General features: G+C 40.2%; 1 protein-coding gene across 4 annotated transcripts in view; it reads left to right on the top strand.

Moving 5' to 3' along the window:
- The window catches only part of DISC1 (DISC1 scaffold protein), a 199,433-nt gene that overhangs the window by 20,005 nt on the left and 160,008 nt on the right, over positions 1 to 19,420 (top strand). For all 4 annotated transcript variants that reach the window (XM_074580118.1, XM_074580121.1, XM_074580119.1 and 1 more), the window contains 2 exons: positions 61 to 1,043; positions 4,394 to 4,463. In XM_074580118.1, coding sequence (XP_074436219.1) covers positions 61 to 1,043; positions 4,394 to 4,463 — 1,053 coding nt within the window. The remainder of the gene's footprint in view (positions 1 to 60; positions 1,044 to 4,393; positions 4,464 to 19,420) is intronic.

The following is a 19,420-nucleotide window of genomic DNA, read 5'->3' as shown; positions in this document are numbered from 1 at the left end:
TAGAAAACTGCAGAAACACATTAATGACTTTTTTTTTTCCTCCCCTTCCCGTTCCCTCAGACGGTCAGGAGCAGTTAATGCCCGCAGGCTCTCTTCGTAAAAAGAAACTGGCAAAAAGACCTGGATACATGAGGCCAGAAGCTCGGCGACAGATAGAGTTTCAGTCCCTGGGTACCTGCAAGCCATTCAACCCAGAAGAGCTCAAACATGGCAGGCAGAGTTGTGGAGACTTTGAGAACTGCTCTCTACACAGACAATACAAAAATAACTTTGAATTTTTATGCTGTAGTTCAGTTGCAAATAGTGCTGTAGTTCCCTCTAATGGGGTAACGATGTTTGCCACTACTGGAAGTATGCCAGGGAGCTGCAAAAATCTTTCATGTTACAGGAGTCCACAGTCAGAAAACACTGTTTACCCTGCTGCAGCAACAAGCAAAGAAGATGTTTCTGCTGTATGCTCTTCGTGGCAGAAGAGCCATGGTGGTAAAGTGAGTGATCCCCAACACAGGTATGCTTTGGATCAGACAGAAGTGAATAATAACTGTGAATATCAAAACAGAGGTGTTGTTTCTCGATCTGTTAGTACACATGATAGCTTTAGTTCAAGTTTCAGCTTCATACAGCTCTCCCTGAACTCATTCTCTGGAGTAAGCGATGCTGAAGGCAAGTCAACCATCAAGGAAGCTGAGTACGTTCTGCATCCCAGCACTGCAGGAAATCTGCAGAGGCCAGAAGAGATGGTGCAGAGTCATGAGCACTCACGAGCTTTGCATTCCTTCTCCAGGCCCAGAGAGGATTTGGAGTATGAAAATGAGACCACAGTGAATGATAAACTACAGGACTGTGAGACTGTCTCTCTCTCAGATACAGATGCAACACTTTCATATTCTACAGATTCCTCGGATGCAGCATCCGCTGGCTCTTCTGTCACCTCAGGCTATGAGAGTAGCTTTACTGTTAGTGACCATAACTGGGATACTTTGATGAAAAAATATGAACCAGTGCTACAGGACTGTCTGCTTGGCAACCGCAGTACGTTAAAGGTTAGTTATCTCACTTCGGTTTTATTTCCTCCTCCTGGCCCCCAAACCATTTGTGTTTATAGTGCCAAAGTCAAAGCTGATGTAGGATTTGGGATATTAATGGCTTTTGTGACATTTGTTCACAGAGGTTTACAATAGCAGTCTGCATGACAAAAGTGAGAGAACCGGTTTCCTTTTCTATTTAGTTCTTCAAAAAAAAAAAAAGGTGATGTTGTTGCAGTACCTGATTACTTTGTTTTACTGAAACTGTGATACTCTCATTTCTAATATGTCAAACATCAGTTTCTGAATTCAACAAATACCATTTTCCTTCACTGTTTTGCCTGCAGTTTGTAGTATATGTATTACAAAATTTGGGGGTGGTAAGAACACTTTTGGGGCTGTTGAGTCTGGAATTTTTCTTTTGGGGCTGTTGAGTCTGGAATTTTTCTTTTGGGGCTGTTGAGTCTGGAATTTTTCTTTTGGGGCTGTTGAGTCTGGAATTTTTCTTTTGGGGCTGTTGAGTCTGGAATTTTTCTTTTGGGGCTGTTGAGTCTGGAATTTTTCTTTTTGCACATGTGTATGCCCACATGTATACCTACCTGTATACAGGCAGTCTCATTTACTGTGTTCTTTGTGGGAAGCCTTTAGAAGGATCAGTTATGTTTTGTTATACAGTTTTTGGGATGGCAGGGTGGGCATTGGAGGGAAACCATTCTGAACTTACCTGTGATAAGGAGCCAAATATTGGCTTTACTGTGCATGCAGGAAGCAGTAATGCAGAGATTAGTGTGGACATGATGGATTTCACAGATTTGTTCAAAATGCACTAAGTGGGCGTGGGGTATCTTTTGGGGTGTGTGTGGTTTTTTTGGTGGTGTGCTTTTTTTGTTGTTTTTTTTGGTGTCTCACTAATGCCCTGAGTTTCTGGGACACCTTTCAGAAATTCAGGTTCTTGTCACTTCTCAGCTCAGACATACCTGCTGAGATGCACTGTATTGTCTTTAGACCTAATGAAACAACCTGGTCTGGGGAGGCTCTGCACAACCCTGCTGTCTGGGTAAGACAGAAGATCGAGAAACTTTTATTCTTACTTTACTCTCCATGTCATCTGACCTGGGCTTACGATGCTCTCTAATACTTCCTTTTCTTAGAGGATGCATGAAGGACTCAAACTAGGTTATCTTATTTACTTCACACACATTGCCATGGAGCAGTTTCTTTGGCTTCATGCCTGGAATGACAATGTGCCCGTAGTCTGGGATGGTTTGGGAAATTAATTTGCTGCAAATTTGGGAATATGTAACATAATCAAAATAGGAAATTATTTTTCTGTCTTTTCAGTATACTTTATTTGATAGGCACAAAAGAAACATTGTTATCTTTAATTTCTGTATTCATTAATTCCTTGAATGGAGAATTGGGGATTTGTGCCCTCAGATGTCTTTGCCCTTGGTTAGCCAGTCGTGTATGTTTAATTTGAAGCACCTTCCTATTGTAATGATAATGAGCAAGTCTCAGACTTTTCAGAATAGAACAAAAGCAACTGTAGTCGAGAAACAATACTGAAGTTGTTAAAAATATGCTTTTTCTATACTTATTAGCAAAAAAAAAAATGTGGTCATCACATCGTGCAGATACAGGACATGCCACGCTGAAAGAGCTCTTTGATCAGTTGAGCTCCAAACATCTTACCAGCTTGCAAATAGAAAGCACTTTACTCTGACAGCATCAGTCAGTTTGCTGTGGGCATGCCTGAGCTGTGGTACCCAAGCAGACTTCAAATGACCTGCCACTGTGAGTGCATGATGGGATAAACGCTGCAAACGGCAGCAAAGCTGTACTCTCGGTACAGATGGTTGTTATACATCATGTATATGAAAAAAGTGTCATTTCAACCATTCCTACTGCAGGCTTCTTTAAAACTCTATCAAAAATATGTTGTAAAATACAGCTTCTCTCTTCAATATCTTACGCATTCCTCACCAGCCTCAGAGAAAAAAGAATGGACTTTCAGGAATAGAAAACCAAAGTGAAATAAAGCCTTGAGAGAAAGGAAATATATACAATATTGGTTTTTTGTTTGCTTTTGTTTTTCCTCTGGGGCATCCTATAGCCTATTATTAATGAAGCATTTTTTTATTCTAGCTTTATTTTTTATAGTTCTTTTCTGACTAGTCCAATTTCACATACCATATTTAGAAGGGATACCATTAATTTAAATGTCTTGCTTAATTTGTGTGTTGATTGTGCAGTCACAATAACTGAGTGTTTCTATTAAGTTGTTGACTGGCTGTACCTATTTTTCTCTACGCAATTTAGAGTTTAAATATAGGGATTTAAATATGAAAGAGTTTCAGGGAGGAGCAAAATCTTTTGTAAATGCAGAATGTCTAAACTATGGATTTTCTTGTGTTAGAAAATGCTTTCCCAAGCGCATTCGGGCTATGAGAATGAATATATGCTGCTGCTTTTTCCAGGCTTACCTTTTTCAGTGCTGATAGTGTCTTGTTTGGTACAGGTTGTGTATAAATTTAATAAGAAGAAAACACTTTTAAGTCTTTTAAGTGTAGCCGTTTTAGGCTGTGGCTGGCACGGCAATGAGGATAGGAGTGCCTACCTTCTAACCAAATTCTCCTAATGGTTACAACTTTTAATGGCCTTTGAATACACACCTGGCCTTCTGAATGTTTAATAAATTCAGAACTTTGGTCTAGACCCTTCATGTTAACACAGAGAAGTGGTAACTTTTGAAATAAAACTTTATTTATAGTAAGAGGCTTTTTTGTGTGTGAAAGGGCACTCTCTATGTGGTATAGGTGTTTTTGGTGTTTTGCTTTTTTTTTTCACCATCTAGCATTTGCAATGTGAACATTTCTGAAAATGCAAATGCCAATGTTATGTAGATGAGCCTAAATTATATTTTAATGAAACTTCATTGGCTGCTTGTGAACACAATTTTCTATGTAGCATCATGAGTATACTTGTTCCAAAATATTCATACTGTATTTCTTTTTTTACTTACAGAAGAAAATGTGGTTTGCAAATGGAAATTCTGGATTTGGTCTGTGCAAAACTCATATAGGCAAAATACAAAGGGTGAAAAATATCCTACAATCACATGATCTCTTTTGCTTTTCAAGAAATGTTGTTTGTTATTCTCTGTATGCATTTGGACTAAAGCCGTGCTTGGCTCAAGTATCTGCAGTTCAGCTGACTTCCAAATAGGTTAACACTTAACAAATGTTGGGCTTAACTCTCAAAATTGGTCCAATGCAGTAATTCATTAAATTTGTATTTTGTAGAGGTTAATAGTCTAAATATTTTTAAATGCCGCCTTCTCTATAATGAACTTTTTTCTCTTTGCATAGATAAAATCCTTGATCTTACGGCTTCAGAGGCTTCAGGAAAAAGCAATAGAGGAAGATGACTATGATAGAGGTGAGAGTTGCTCCCCCCTACTCCCCCGCTGGATCATGCTGCCTTTTTTTTTTTTTTCCTTCTCCCTGATTCCTCTATTAATTTTACTTTATATTTGCTACATAGCAATGGTTAGCTGTGGAAGTCTAGTTCAATGAACTGTAATGTTTATTCTGTTGTCTGGCAGGAAACAAATTAAAGAAGTAGGTCAGCAGCAGGTAGCAACAGTTTTTATCTTCTTGAGCCACATCACCATGTGGGAAAGTTGAAATCCAAATATCCTCCATCTGGATCAGCTGTTTTGAAGCAGCATGACTTTAAAAATGCAGAAATGAATGAAAGCTTTGAAAGGAGAAAGAACAGGCACTAGCTGCTGACAGAGTGTGATTTGTTGATTGCCACATTTAGTCATGACGCTACAGCAGGGCTCAGACACAGAAATGAGGTCAGTAGCTATTATAAATGTTGAGTGATACTGTCCTGTGGGATTAACTTGATGTCCACTGAGTTGAATCAAAACCAGCTAGAGAATATGATGGTGATACAGCTGCTGACGAAAGTCTGTATTTGAATAGTGCTTTTCCTTTCAAATGCCTCGGCATTTCCGATAAACTCTGTGTGCGTGCGCCTTAATAATTGGAGAATCTATTAACACATCTCAGGTTTCTTAATGTTTCCTGTTATGGTAGTCTATGTTCAGGTACTCATACTTTGATAGTCTTGAGGTTCTAGATCAAATTCTTCCCACTAGGTCTATCTTCAGTTGGGAAGCCCTACAAACGTTTCAGTAAAGTCTGCATGGGTACTTCAGAGCATAAGGCTGGAAAAAGATAGTTCCTTTCCTGCCACTTTTTTTATTCTCAGCTTTTAGGGGTGGGGGAGTGGTCAGACTTGTGGCTTGCCTTTCAAAATTTACGTTTGAAGCTTTGCAGTTGCACCATGTCTCTGTTTCCCTGATCCCAAAGGTGTTCCCCAAGTCGATTAAAATGTGTTTTAATAGTATCTAGGGTGTAGGTGTGTTTTTCAAAGAGTGGTTCTGTTGGCCTTTTAAAGGCTTGCCTATGCATAGGAGTAAAGTCTGCCATTGTCACAAGTCATTCTTTTAGTGTTGCATCTCCCAATGGGGGAAGACCTTTATGTATGTTAAATGCTGAGAACGTTGTAGATATTTGTGGGTTTAATCTCTGTCAAATAGACATTATTGATACGTGTGTTTTACATGTGTAACACTCGTAACTCTTCTTCAAGTGGCTGTGGGTTGAGTTCTCAGTTGGAGACTTCCTGACAGCTGTGTACTCAGTGTGTGTGGTTCCCACAGATTCCAGCTGGGATTCTCTGGGCAGTCAGCCACTCTGACAGCAGTATTTAAGTATATCAGGTATGACATCTGCATGTGATGCCTCGTAGTAATTGAGCACAGTGGAAAATGATGACTTGTCTAACCTTGCACAGAAAGCTCTCGTGTAGTTTTCCTGGGTACTAGTCTTGTATCTTCAAAACAGGACTGTCTTTCTGTTGGCCATTGTTTTATCAATTACCCTTTTTAGTTTCCACCCTAGTTATCAGGTAGATAGCACGGAGGGTGGTTTGCAGAGTCTTATATTAATTCCCCTCAGGAAAATTGTCTGGCTGAAATGTGATTCCACCAGGTATTGTGGGCGCAGCTTGCAGAGAGCAAAAGTGGCAATAGTACAGTGGCGGAGTGGTACATCCACAGGTGGGATCGCTATTTTCTGTGCTAAGCCTGGCATATATAGGCAGAAAGCATTTGTCCTGATAGGGGACTAGATACTACGGTGCTTGAGACTCTTTGCCTTGGGTTCCTCCATCCCTTTGAAAACTGGAATTTCGTCTTCACAGAAGAGTTCTCAGAAAATGCCACACTCCGTGTATGCACGTGACCGTGCATCCTTAATTTTATCAATTCCTGATTTTTGAGTCCTTGGCCCACTTTCTGTCATTCTGGTCTTTGTTCCTCTTCTAATACAACTGTCGGCTGGGTTTTTTCTGTGACTGCTCTTCATTATTTTTGTGATGCCTGAATTGGCTTCCTTAGTTTTTTGGAAAGACTAGCATGGAGAAGGTGCAGTGCTGAAAGAAGAATTAAGAGCTGTGACCTTCCCTTCTCCTCGTGTAGTGGCAAACTTTCCACCTTTGCTTTTAGAGCTATGTCACTGCTCCTGGTGGAGAACAAAGTCTTGCCTGGTGTGAAGTGAAGTTTGAAAGCTTATTAAAGAGCTTACAGATTGGCCCAGTACCAATTTCAGTTCAAGTGAAATCTTTAATTAGCCTTCTTTAAAGGCTAATTATTGCCAAATATTGCTAGCAGGGAATGGAATTGCTAAGTGTGCAGAGCTGTGATGTGGGGCATAAATGGAAATACATTATCAGGGAGTGGGAGAAACCGACAGGGTGTACACAGAGGGCTGAGGACATTTTAACTCTAATGCTGAAAAGAAAATTACTGTTCCTGTAATTTGAGGGACTTCTGTGAGTATAGAGTGAGTCCCCTGTTAAGGGCAGAACTGTTTTGAGCTGGAGATTGTGGTAGAATGGGTCTTCCTGATTTGGGAGTGCTGCATGGGAAGGGGAGGGCTAGTAAGATGTGAGTAGCTGCAGAATGCCCTGTATGTGGAAGAGGTGAGTAGAGGGGAAGGAAAGCAGGTGGAAGGAGGGGTGTGGGTGGCTGTTCCCTCCAATGCAAAACTAAATTGTCAATAAATATGTTAACATAGTTACACATGATATCCCTTCAATGGCAGAGGCTCTTCACCAGCTTCAACTGTAGACAAGAACTCGAGATTTTTTGGACTTTGGCTCTCTAAGAGCCACCCAGTCTTGCAGGAGAGGGCTTGGTTTTTAAGAGCAGTTCAGTGGGAGGGAGATGCGTTAGCACTTAAAACTCTTCAAAGTGCTCTGGACTGGTTTCTGCTGTCTGACACTGCAAATGTAGCAACTTAAGGAAAGGCAAGCATCTACTGTCTGACATTGCTGCTTTCCTGCTCTCCAGAGCTTTCTGAAAGCTCCCATAGTTTATAGTAACTTTTGAAGCTGAAGTGTAAGTAAAGTGGTGCCCCTACAGAGAGGGGAAAGTGATGCACTGTGTTTTCCCTTGTGGCAAGGAAACTAGGAAATGGCACAGAAATAAAGGCAAGTTTTTCCCCCTACAAAGTCATGAACACAGATACCTTGTTGCAAACAGGTCAGGAATAAGGACATATTTATTTTTTCCCCTGTACAGAAACACAGGACGGATGCTTGCTGTTTGGGTCTGTTAGAGAACATGTGTATTTTCCAGGTGCATGTTAATGAATTAGCTTTTATTTCCTGAACAGGTGCTGCTTTTTTTTTTTAAGGGATATTTGGAACCACAACCCTCCATTGTTGTTTAGGAGAGAAGTGAGTGCCTGTTTAAATCTTCAGCTTGTTTCTTCCAAGTTTTTCCTTTGTTTAGATGAATCTATTTCTCTATCTTCCTCCTCCCCTTAAGCTTGGGCAGTGCCCAGCAGAAATGGCTTTTGCCATTGCTTGTTTACCTGTGCTGTGTCGTCTTAAAGATCTGCCTTGGCATGGTTAGAGTGTTGATGTAGAGGAGCTTCAATCAATCATTCATTCAAGCGACTGTAGTTTCTTCCTATACCTTCTGGGAGTGCTGTGTGTGTGTATGTTTGTTCTGAGAGCATCGTGGGGCTGCTTGGGGCAGGGGCCATTCTCCTGTTCCATGTTGGTGCTCATCTGCTAGAGGCCACTGAGCACGGTGCTGTGAGACCTGCAGGGTGCTCTGTCTTCATACTGTAGCAACCATGGGTTGTTTCAAATGCAGGTGTTCCTTGGCTGCAAAATGTTTGTGTGAAATGCATATTTAGTGAGACAAATCTCTTCCTCAGTCCTGCTGTAATTTTAAATAGGATGGTACATGTTTTATTGCTCGTTCTGTCTTTGTAGGCGATGAAATATTGGGAAGTAGCTTATTTTTTTTCTGTATTTACTTGTGGTCTCCTCTTGATGGCCACATTACTGTATATTTTCAAAGCAGGTACAGTACTATGGGAATATAGTAACAGTGTTTTGCCTTGTGTAGCATATAGTAAAAATTGGCCTGTTCTCCAAGGATCACTTGGAGTGTTGTCATGGCTCATTATTCATGATGGAGCTTGACAACTCCAAGGTTAAACACAAAGCTGAATGCAGGAGGTTAAAAAAAAAAAAAAAAAGGCGCCAGCATATTTTTGTGTCTGTGGGAGTTGTGCTTGCAGTGAAAGTAAGTATATTTTGCTCAGTACAAAACTATTGCCCAAATGTTTAAAAAACCTTTTCCTGTTCTTTGCTTCTTGAACTCCTCAATCTTGCCTGGTGCAAGGAGCAAATAAATTGGTAACTAAATGTCAGGCCTGAGTCTTGCTGCTGAACTTCACTGCTGGTTCACATGCCCTCTTGTTACTCAGAAATAAGTTTCTGTAGGACTACTGACTCTCTTTTTAAAATTTTCTTTGGTTTGTTTTAATTCTTGCATGCAGGAATGTGAGTGTACAGATTGACTGCTTGCAACTGGTAGGCAAAGGCAACTTCCCTATGCAATCAGATTATATTCAGAGTTAGGCTTCTCCAGTGAAGTTCATTGATTTGATCAGAGCAGCTCCTCATCAGTCCAATGTGGCAGCTAGAATATAGAAACATTTACGCTTGCCATGGCAAAATCTATCCTATCTCGGCAATGAAAATTCATGCTGTAGATATATTTAACATCATGTGACCCTTCAGGTATTTTAGTTGAGGTCTAAAAGCTTGAACTATATGAACTGATGAGCTCCCGTGGGCTTGTGCACCATGTGCTCTGCAGAAAAATAGCGTTTGTGCGTTGTTTTCTTTTTATTTATCTTTGCTTGTGGGCTTTGGGACCTCCTCATACCAATTGTCCTTTCCATGTCTCAGGATCTGCAGGGCATCAAGGACAAAACTCTGCTCTACGTAGGAGTTGAGGAATCTCATTTACGCGTTTTCCATTGATCTCAAGTGTAGGAAGGGAAAGGAAAGACTTCATAGTGGTTAGCCTCCCTTACATTTACACTAGAACACGTGCTGTTGCTCACTTGAACCAGCTATTTGTTTTAAGGCAAGTACAGAGAGAGAAAACAGACTATAATGTTAAGTAATGTCTGGGTTGAAAATGTCATTTGTTAAATGGTATTCAGAGGGAGGTCTTGGCCACTTCTTATGGTTGTACTTGGAAGTGCTGAATTAGCAATAACCTCAAACTCCTGGCGAGATGTATAGCTGTTTGGTCTTTCCAAATTTCTTCTTGCAGTTTAAACTGGAAAAATATTTTTCCAGTTTAAAGTGCTATTTCTAGTCATTAGTCTTAAACGTTTGAACCATTGATCTTCAAGCAGGTGGGTTGTGTGTTTTGGGTTTTTTCTTTCTATTTCCCCCCCCTCCCGGAAGAACTATTTGTAGATGAGGGTTGGATTGAATTCTGGCTCTACTGTACTTCTATTATTTTGAACGAAAATGCTTGCTTGACAGATGGCCTGCTATAACAGGACACAGAAATGAAGGCAAGTTAGCTTCTTTCTGAGGAAGGACAGTGAATTTGAGAGAAAAGCTGTATCTGGAAATAACTCTCAAAGAACATGTTACTTTGGAATGTACTTTTTTCACAATGGTGTGTACTTGCAGAAGTAAAATCCTTAAACCTAGCTGTATAGTGAGTGAAGTTCTGTATCTGAGGCTATTGATTGAATAAGAGGCAGTGGCTGCTGGAGGGGTAGAGCTTCTGTGACACAGGAGACTTACTGGGAGGTTGTAACTTGTAGTTGCAGGCCATTGAGTTGGAAATGGGTTGGGGGAGGATGGGACAAATAGGGCTTTCTGTTGTGCTATACTGTCAGAGCCTTGTTTGGTCATAAGCTTGTAGAAGCTTCCTGAAATCTGTGGCTAAGTCTTTTTTGGATTTTGTTTTTATAACTTTGCAGTAAAGCTATTAAGAGAAGGGCTTGTATAAATTCTCAAAACTGAATCTTCTTTGCATGGCTCTTGTTTATCCTGTCTTTCTCTGACAAACTCAAATAACCTCCACAAAAGGGTTTGGGTCACTAAGGAAAGTATGTGCCTATGTGAAGTATAAATTAGACTTAATTTGTCTTGCAACAAAACAGAAGCAGCACAAGCCTTGCAACTTTTTCACCTTGCCTGGGTTTTGCTGTTTAAGACATCAGTCTGAAATTAAAAGATAAGATTTTCTTTTTGTCCATATCCATTTATTGTTTAGTGTTAGCTGAAACTGTGGACCAAGATGCTGTCATTCAAATGCTTGGTCTTGGCTTCTATCTACTAGCGGCAGTAACGACATCACCATTTCTTTTTATGCAGTCTGTATCAGGCTTATCCAGTTGCTATTGAATTTTTTTTTTTACAGGAGTTGAGCCAATCATAATTTAAAGGTCTGAAACTCCTTATCTTTATGCCAGGTAGACAACTGGAAAACTGCCAGACTTTTTTTTTAGTAATAAAACAATATAGTAATGGCCAATGTTTACGAGAGGGAGATCTGGTATACACTTTGACTTCTTGTTTGCTTATTAAATGTGTAGCATGTATATCTTCAGCAACTTCTTGAAACATTTTTGATGTGAACTCTCATTTTGGCCCAGTTGTTCAGTTTCCATCATGTCAAGAGTGCGTCATTGAGGTCCATCAGGATCTTGCTGTTGGTCTGCTTATACCCACACATTGAAAATGCAGTTGTGTCTTTTGTATCTTTAATTCCTTAGCCAATATTGGAGAGGAAGCTGCTGTAGCCATGCAGTATCTCACTTAGACTGTACAGCCTAAATATTTTTAGGAAGCGGTAGTATTTTGTGGGATTCTACTATGCTCTCTTATTTTAATCTTGGCCAGCATGTAGAGGTTCAGCTACATCTTGTGTTTCTGGAAGCTGCTTGACAAAAAGAAAATTGCTGAAGTTTTGGCATACCATGTGCTTGGAAGCTTTCTATACTCCCGGCCATCTGCTGTCTAAAACTGACACCGCGGGCTACCCCTCCTATGATAGCTGGGCTCTATTTCTCAGTCCATGATGCAGCCAAGCTGTTCCCAGACAGCCTGGCTAGTCTTTTACAAACAAACAAGCAACGAAAAAATCTGAAAAAATAAGCAATTATGGATAATTTAAGAGCCTAGTTGCTGAATTGCAGCTTGAAGCATAGAGCGCTGATGGGTGTAACTCGGGAGAAGTGTTGATGTGCTATCTGGACAGTACCCACTGAGTGAGTGACACGGCTCTCCTGCTACCCAGCCCATCTGCTTACTTTGCACTTGCAAAATCATGCAGCCCAATTTTATATTCAGGACAGACTTATCTTTCCCTTGCTCCTTAGAAATATTAACTCCAGATAAGAAAATTGTCTTTCATTTGCAATGTGACCACTGGAGACGGTCAGACTATTAATTCAACCAACAAGTAGAAATTGATTTTGCTGCCCTCGTCTTACACTTAGGATATAAACATTTTAAGGGAGTGGAGGGACACCTGCTCTTTTTAATTATTGTCTGCTTAATAAATGACTGGACATGGACAGAAACTTCTAGATGGCATGGTAATGTGACTTCTGTATAATTGGGGATTTAAAAGATGCTGAATGACTGTGACTACTATTTGAAAGCAAACATGAAAGTCTTCCAGTGCGAGTCCTCTGTGGGGAGCTGATAATGCTGCTTGCTGATTGCTGGGTGGTATCTGGTCAAATTCCTTAATAGGATGCTTTTATTGGAGACCTCTGCGGACCTTCCATTGCTTGTCAAACTCCTCTGCAAAGTGGGATTGCCTCAAGTCAATTAAATTCTCCTTTCTCCTGAGGTTTCCCTCCTGTCCTCCTTGCCTACATGCCCAGACCTGACTGCCCATGCTTCAGTATGTTCATAATACCGCAGGCACGTCTGCCTTCTCCGATGCTTCCCTGCACTGCCTTTGGCATATGCAAGCTTTTGTGCGTTCCTTTCTTATTGTTCACCCATGCAAGGTAACAGTAGTAAAAAGTGCTGTTTTGTGGACATCTTTAGACCTCTTAAGACAGTGACAGGGTTGTAGCAGTGACTGTTAATCAAAAAGGTGAAGAGGGTAATTTTAAAATTCCTAGCACTCTTACACATTAACGTGCTTTGGACAAAGAGTTACTGAGTCTGAAGGAAATGCTGACAGTGGGAGCATCCAAACTGATGCTGGGTAATGTGAGTTTTAAACTTCTGCTATTGATACCATCCTACCAGTCTAATACTAATCAGGATTCCTGGTAGGTGTTGATTTGAGGAGTGGGAAGTGATTGGGACATCTCCGTGCTTGCTGAGATTTTTAAAGCATGGAAAAGTAAAAGAAGTTAATGAGTTGGACTGGTTTGATGGAAGGCAAAGTTGAACAAAAAGCAGAATGGTGCTCTACATCAGAGGCATAATTCAGACATGATAGTGGGACCAAATAGAAATAAAGATGTACAGCCTCTTCAATTGTGGAATGTACTATTCGTCTGACTTATTTGTGGGTGTTAATTCATACATGCCCCTGTCATTCCAGAGTGCCTCTTCTTATTTCCCTTCTAGTGACATTTCACTGAAGTAGCAGCATCTTGGAGAAAAGACTACGATGTTTGGGTTGCTAGAAGCTGCCCAGGATTTGTTTGACTTTTTAAGGAACTGTGTCAGTGGGGGTAAAGAGAAAAACTAGACTGGGTCTGTATGTGCTGTGGCACCATACAAAGCATCTGTTGCATTGCATCAAAGTGTCAGGAATAGTGTTGTAGACTAGAGCACCTGCGATAATGGTCTCAACAAGAAGACCTGCTTATAAAGGGGTGGGTCTCTATTGGATTTTTTTTTATTATGTGCTGTACCTGAAATATTTCTATGCTGTTGTAATGTCCGAGCCTAAACTTGAAATAGGTGCAGTTGACATAAGATCTAGAATTACAACATCTAAATTTCAGGCAATCATGTTTTCAGTTTCTGCCTCTACCTGAACAAACTTTCAAAAGGCATGTTGCAAGGAGGTGCTAACTGATGCATCCAGAAAAGCCAGTGTATGTGAGGCATGATAGGTGAAATAACACAGGAGACAGAGGCTTGAATTTGATATGCGTAACAATATACCTTTGGTACTTAGTAAGCATTCTTGAATAAATGTTTTTTGTAACTTTATTTTTTTCCTTAGTTCTAGGATTTAAATTGTGCAAAAGATGGTGTGTTGTGAAGTAGTCAGGTAAAATTAGTCTAGCATTGTAGACACGGCTGTTGACTTTCTGGAGTTAAATACTCAGGATGGTATTTTGGAGGACCATTATGATTTCCAGAAAAGGTTTGTCACTAGGGGAAATATCTTTAGGAGTCTGACCATAATCAGACAAGCTTTTGGACGCACCAGCTTGAAGAAGGGCTTGTGTGCCTGGAGATTTGTCTTATTGTTCCAACTTAACTAGTTGCCCTAGCTGACCAGTTAGTAGGTCGAGCCTTGTGCTACCTATTTCATGGTGTTGTGGTAAAATGTATTATAAGCAATGTTGTGTATGGTGTGGTATTGTGATGGGGGTAGGTGGGGGACCTAACTTCACTTTACAAAGTTCACTTTACTAAGTTCTAACTTCACTTTACAAAGCGGTAGGCTCAGTGCTTACCATTGAGACTTCATGGTGAAAATATGGGAGTTGCTTCTCTAAAAATGTCAGCTTGGTACTTTGCAGTAGTCATAAAAGCTAGTCACGTTAGGAGAGTAACAGGGGACAAAACTGAAGTCCTGTTGTGCCGTTATTGTACTTTGTGAATACAGTTCTGGTCACTTCATCTCGAAAAGGATATAGTCATTTGTAAAAGGTCCAAAAGAAGACAGCAAAGATGAGCTAGTGCAGCTGTTTTTACGTTACTGCTTAAATGCAGCATGCAAAGTGAGGTATAATTAATATATGTGTATACAATGTGTTCTTCAAATGAAAAAAAATCATTAAATATTTCTATAAGAGGTGAATCTGGAGTAGATAGTTAGGAAGGGGAAACAATTCTGTCTGGCTTGGAATAGCAATTGATATTATGCAAGTTACAAGTTTTACCTGTTTCATTGTATCTGCATAACCAAGAGAACGTGTAGATAACTAAAATCTTCAACTAGAAATTTTGATTACGTATTAGAAAACTGGAAATTCAGAATCAAGTAGTTTGGAATTTCCTGTTGTGCATGCCAGTAGCAGTAAAAGAAATGCTGCTAGAATTAAAAAGTTGTTTTGTTGTTTTTTTTTTTTAGAGACTTCTGGGTGAATTATTATTATCATTAGAAAACTATTTGTTTTGAAGTCATACATGAAGTTCTTGGGTGTAGCAAGCACTGGCGGAGCTATTTCAGTTTTATTTTCGACTAGCAGGTGTCTTGGAAAACGTGGTTGGTTTGTTTGTGTTGTGTTTTTTTCTTTGTAAGATAAAGTAATTCTGTGGAAATAAGACCATTTAACTTTGAAAAACTAAAAAACACCTGTAGATGAAAAGTATGTCATTTAGGCTGCTGGATTTCTTCTGAAGGCACAGATGGGAGAGGTGGTAGCACTCAGTGTGTGACTTTTTCATGTTTAGTTTTCCGTACAGAGTTGAAGATCTGCCATGCAGTCACACCAACTATCTGTCACTTCTAGAATTGTACTTATTTTGAAATGAGTGGTGGCATCAGAAAAAGGCATATGAGTAGGGGTGTGAATATCAGTCTTATTCTTGAATTTAATTCTGCTTTATCTGTTTTTGGAGTAATTCTTTTTAGTCTCAAGAGATTTTATAGTCTTAAAGAAAAGCACATGGTTAAAACCCCCAAACAATACAAGCTGTAAGTGGATTTTTCTCATCCAATGCGTATGAAATGTTGCCATAATTTTTATAATGGAAACATTACAGGTGGTTCACTGTTTTCATATTTTACCAATTAAACTTTTCTCTCTTCTTGTGTGGTTCTCCTGTATTTATGTTTTGAGATAAGAATTTCACTAATGTGTAATTATTTTTAATTCAGGAAAAATGCAAGGCAACCCTCTAAAATATGTGCATATACCATCCACTGAGGATGTATTCCCAAACAGTATGCAATGTGATGGATAGCAAAACTTTTTTTTTCACCTCATAAAAATTAATATAATTGGGGGCTTGTGAAACACAATATAAATTCACAGGGACAGTGTAGATGATATTGTAGATAAAGGTGCAGAAAGAGGGCCATCAGCTTCATCGTGCTTGCCTTCTGGAATGGATTGCTGTTCTGAGAGTTCTCTCCTGCTTCATCTGTGAGACTGCGTGCCTCCTCATCCACTGCCCTTTTCGCTCCTTCACCCTTAATTGGCTTTATTCTGAATCATTTCAAAAAGGTCATGAAAATGTAACTGTTCAGAAGGAGGCAACAAGAACACTTTGAATAGAAGACTGGTGTAAGCCTTCAGTCTCAGGTAAAGTAGCTGAGAGCTTTAGAATGGTAACCTTTTCCAAAAAGCCAGCATTTCTTGAGCTGACCATACTGATGTTCCCACTGTGGGTCTCTCTGTTCCGCATAATGTATACAGTCCCTGTGAACTTGAACCGCTTGTTTTTTAAGGCCCTGCGTGCATTCCCCCCTCCATTACATCAGTTCTTAGGGAAAAAAAATTGCTCTTTTGTCTGCTCACCACAGCCACCTAATTTGTGAGACTGATGGCAACTTGTGGAGCAGGATCTGAAATGATTGCTGGAGGAATGCTTTTAAATAATGGAGAGAAATGGCAGAGGCAGTAGGCTCTTGTGGTACAACAGAAACCATGTTTGGTTTCTTCTGAATAACCATTGAAACCATTGGTCTGTCAATGTACAGTCTTGGTCTATACTTGCTGGCTATGGTACTGCATTGAGCAGTTTGATCATGCTTTGGTTGGGCCTGGCATTGAGCAAACTTGGGGTAGATTTGAGCATCAAGGCCCTCGATAGAAAAGAGGGGAGAGGGAGTCTAGGTGAGAGCTATAGGTCTGTGGGCATGCGTGCACTGGAGGAGAACGCAGGATTTGAGCATCTCTTAGGGTTATGGGAGGAGAGGAAATTCTTCAGCCAGGAAGCATGGTTTAACATTGAGTTTAAATCTATGGGTTGAGTGGAGTCTTATATGTAGCTCAGCTCTGGATGGAGATGGCAACTTATCTCTAAATGAGGTCTAAATTATGAGGAGCTGTCACAGCTAGGCTTCAGGAAGGGGAGGGATGAAGCTGAGTTGTAGGAAATCATCAGTACAGTTGGATTTTGTGGAGGCAAAGAAGAGTTCACAAAGCTTTAAGACTGCGATGAATCAGGCCCACTTTAATACAATGTGTGTGACTTCCTCTTTGTTAGAGCTCAAATAGCTGAGGGGCGTGGTTCTGCCCCCAAAATGACATTCAAATATTTTACCAAAGTAAGTTGTTTTTTTTGTCTTCTGTCTTTCATGTTTTGACATTTACCTGCTCAGTCTCAAGGGTATGGCTGACTTGTAGTACTGGCAAATGCTCTGGTGTTGTAATGGAATGACTTTCAGCTGCTGCTCTGCGCTGGACTGAAGCTGTGCTCTTTTCAGTGTGAATCCTGAACAACAGTGCGAACTTTCTCAGTGGGAGTCATCTGAAATTAAATGACTCTCTTAATGATGAGCATATACAGAGAGAAAAGGTTCCTGCTGTATGCCATAATGTAGTGCAAAGCCTAGTAGTGCGGTTTACTGCTGAAAAATCCACATCTATCAAATATCATTCAAGGGGAACAACTTCTCAGTCCTTAATTTGAGCAAGAGTCAAACTGGTGAACTGGAAGCAGAAAGCTCAGTAGCGCATTAGTAATTCTACTGAAGTCTTGTGTTTACAGGTTTAAGAAAGTTGCTCTGGTGACTTAAGGGTACTACACTGATCCTGACCTTCTCCAAATGTGAACAAGCAGTATCTGCTACTCTGTATTCATAGACCAAATGTCATGCTTTGTTGCCCAAGTTCATCTGCTGTACTGTCCTTTCAAAGAATAAACAGAATAAAAAAAAAGATGTGTGCTTAAAAGAGCTGAGCAGTAATTAAAAACAAACCCAAATTCATATTGAAGTGCAGGGGGTGCTGGTTTGAAATATTTTAATTATGACCTTTCTTTGCTGGAGAAAACACTTGTGAGCAAGAGCCGAAATTGCCCCAGTTACAGGCAGGTTTCAACAGCTGGTTATTTTGCTGCCATCTAACTAATAACAAGAATGAAAATAGTGAGGAGTTCTGAACAAAGAGGCTCCCGTCATGCTGTGTCACCTGCCTCGCCTCACAGGACCTAGGGCAAGAAGAGTCAAGATGTATGAGTGTGGGTTTCTGTTTTAAATCTTAAATTTTTTCATAATGTTGTATAGAATGACAAGATCTTCCAGGGAAAGAAACGTTGAATATGCTGAGGAGGAGAAAGAATGAGAAATACTTGGAAAAAATCCAAAAAAACCCAAACCAAAGTAGAATTATTCTAGAATTAAAATTTAATTCTGTTTGAGCACTGTGCCTGCAGAAGCACTGCTACTGTAATAGCTTTCTGATATTAATTATTCTGCCATCACAAGTCTGTTCATGTCTGACTGCAGATAAGTCTCCTGAGTTTTGTGCAGTTTTATATTTCCTGTCTCAGGTGCATTTTTTCCACCTGTAATTCCCAGGACTTGTAATGAGGAAGATGCAGGATCCAGTAGGATGCTGTTATTTCTTTTAAATGACTCTTACATTTCTTCTTTTGGACATTTTCGAAAACAGTCATGCAGCTCCAAGTAAGGAGGAGAGAAATCTGGCAGAGGAACAAATAATAATCTTAATTCCCCAGGCCATGCGCTGTATTTGTGCTATTATCAAATGTCTTAATTTTTTTCATTTATGTGCCACTTTTTTGGTTGGTCGAACCTGCCTGTTACTGTATACAAGAGGTGTTTCTCTCTTCCCTCCTCCTGCTTTCAAAATACTTAGGCGCTGCCTACTTATAGGTATTGTATCGACTGACCCATTCAGCCTGGCTATTTAGGGGCAGCCTTACCTGCTCAGCAAAACTACTTCTCAGTGAGGCGGGAAGGAAAAATGCCATTTCCTTTTCTTTTAAATCCAGCAAGGAGAAGGCAAGGCTGCTTGTCTGTGTGCGGATGGCTAATGCCTCCTCAGTGCAAACAGATGGGAGTTACTCAGTGTGGGCAGCAACGCAGCTGAGCTGTATTCGACTTACTTTCTTCTCTTGTGGCACACTTATTTGTTGAGTGCAGGAAAAAAATTCTTCATTATGTCAAAAAAAAGTGAAACAAAGCTTTTTTGGCTTGTTGAAGTGTCCTGAAAAATGCTGCTTTTGCTCAGATAAGGAAAAAAAAAATAATTCAGTTCTTATCCAAGCTAGAGTTCAGTTATGTGATGGCTACAGGTGGCGTAGGCTGTGTAAGGGCTGGAGTCATTTAGGGGGATAATGCAGCAGGCCTGGTTCTGCTGGACAAGCATCCACTGGGTTGTAGCTTTAAGGAAGCAAATTTGGATTTTGACTTCAACAAGCCTGTGGCAAGAGGTTTTCTTGTACCTCCAGGTATGCTCCTGTAGGGTCTGTGCTATTAGTGGTGCCAGCCACGTTTCCTGGCCTCCCTTGTGTGCCAGCAACAGTCTCGTGTCTCCTGTCTCTCTGGAGTTAGAGGCCAAGTCTGCTTCATGTGCTGTGCCTGCTTTAATTTGTCTAGAAGCCATTTTTTCACTGCTTTAATTTTATAGGGTATAATTGCTTAATAGAAACTTCCTTGCGAAGTGCCTCTAATTGTTGTTCAGAGTGAATGCTGTTAAGAGCAACTAATAATGAATGTAATGGTTGCCTACAAGATCAATTTTTATTTCAGGAGTCAGGAGGGATGGAAAATTAGTTCTTCATAGAGGCTTACTCTCCTTGCTCCTAAAAGCTTCCTAAGAGGCAGCCTTCCCTCTACTTCTGTTACAAAAATG

This window comes from Larus michahellis, chromosome 3 (assembly GCF_964199755.1).
Source record: "Larus michahellis chromosome 3, bLarMic1.1, whole genome shotgun sequence".
In the NCBI taxonomy this organism is placed as follows: domain Eukaryota; kingdom Metazoa; phylum Chordata; class Aves; order Charadriiformes; family Laridae; genus Larus; species Larus michahellis.
This window is presented reverse-complemented; position numbering and strand designations above follow the sequence as displayed.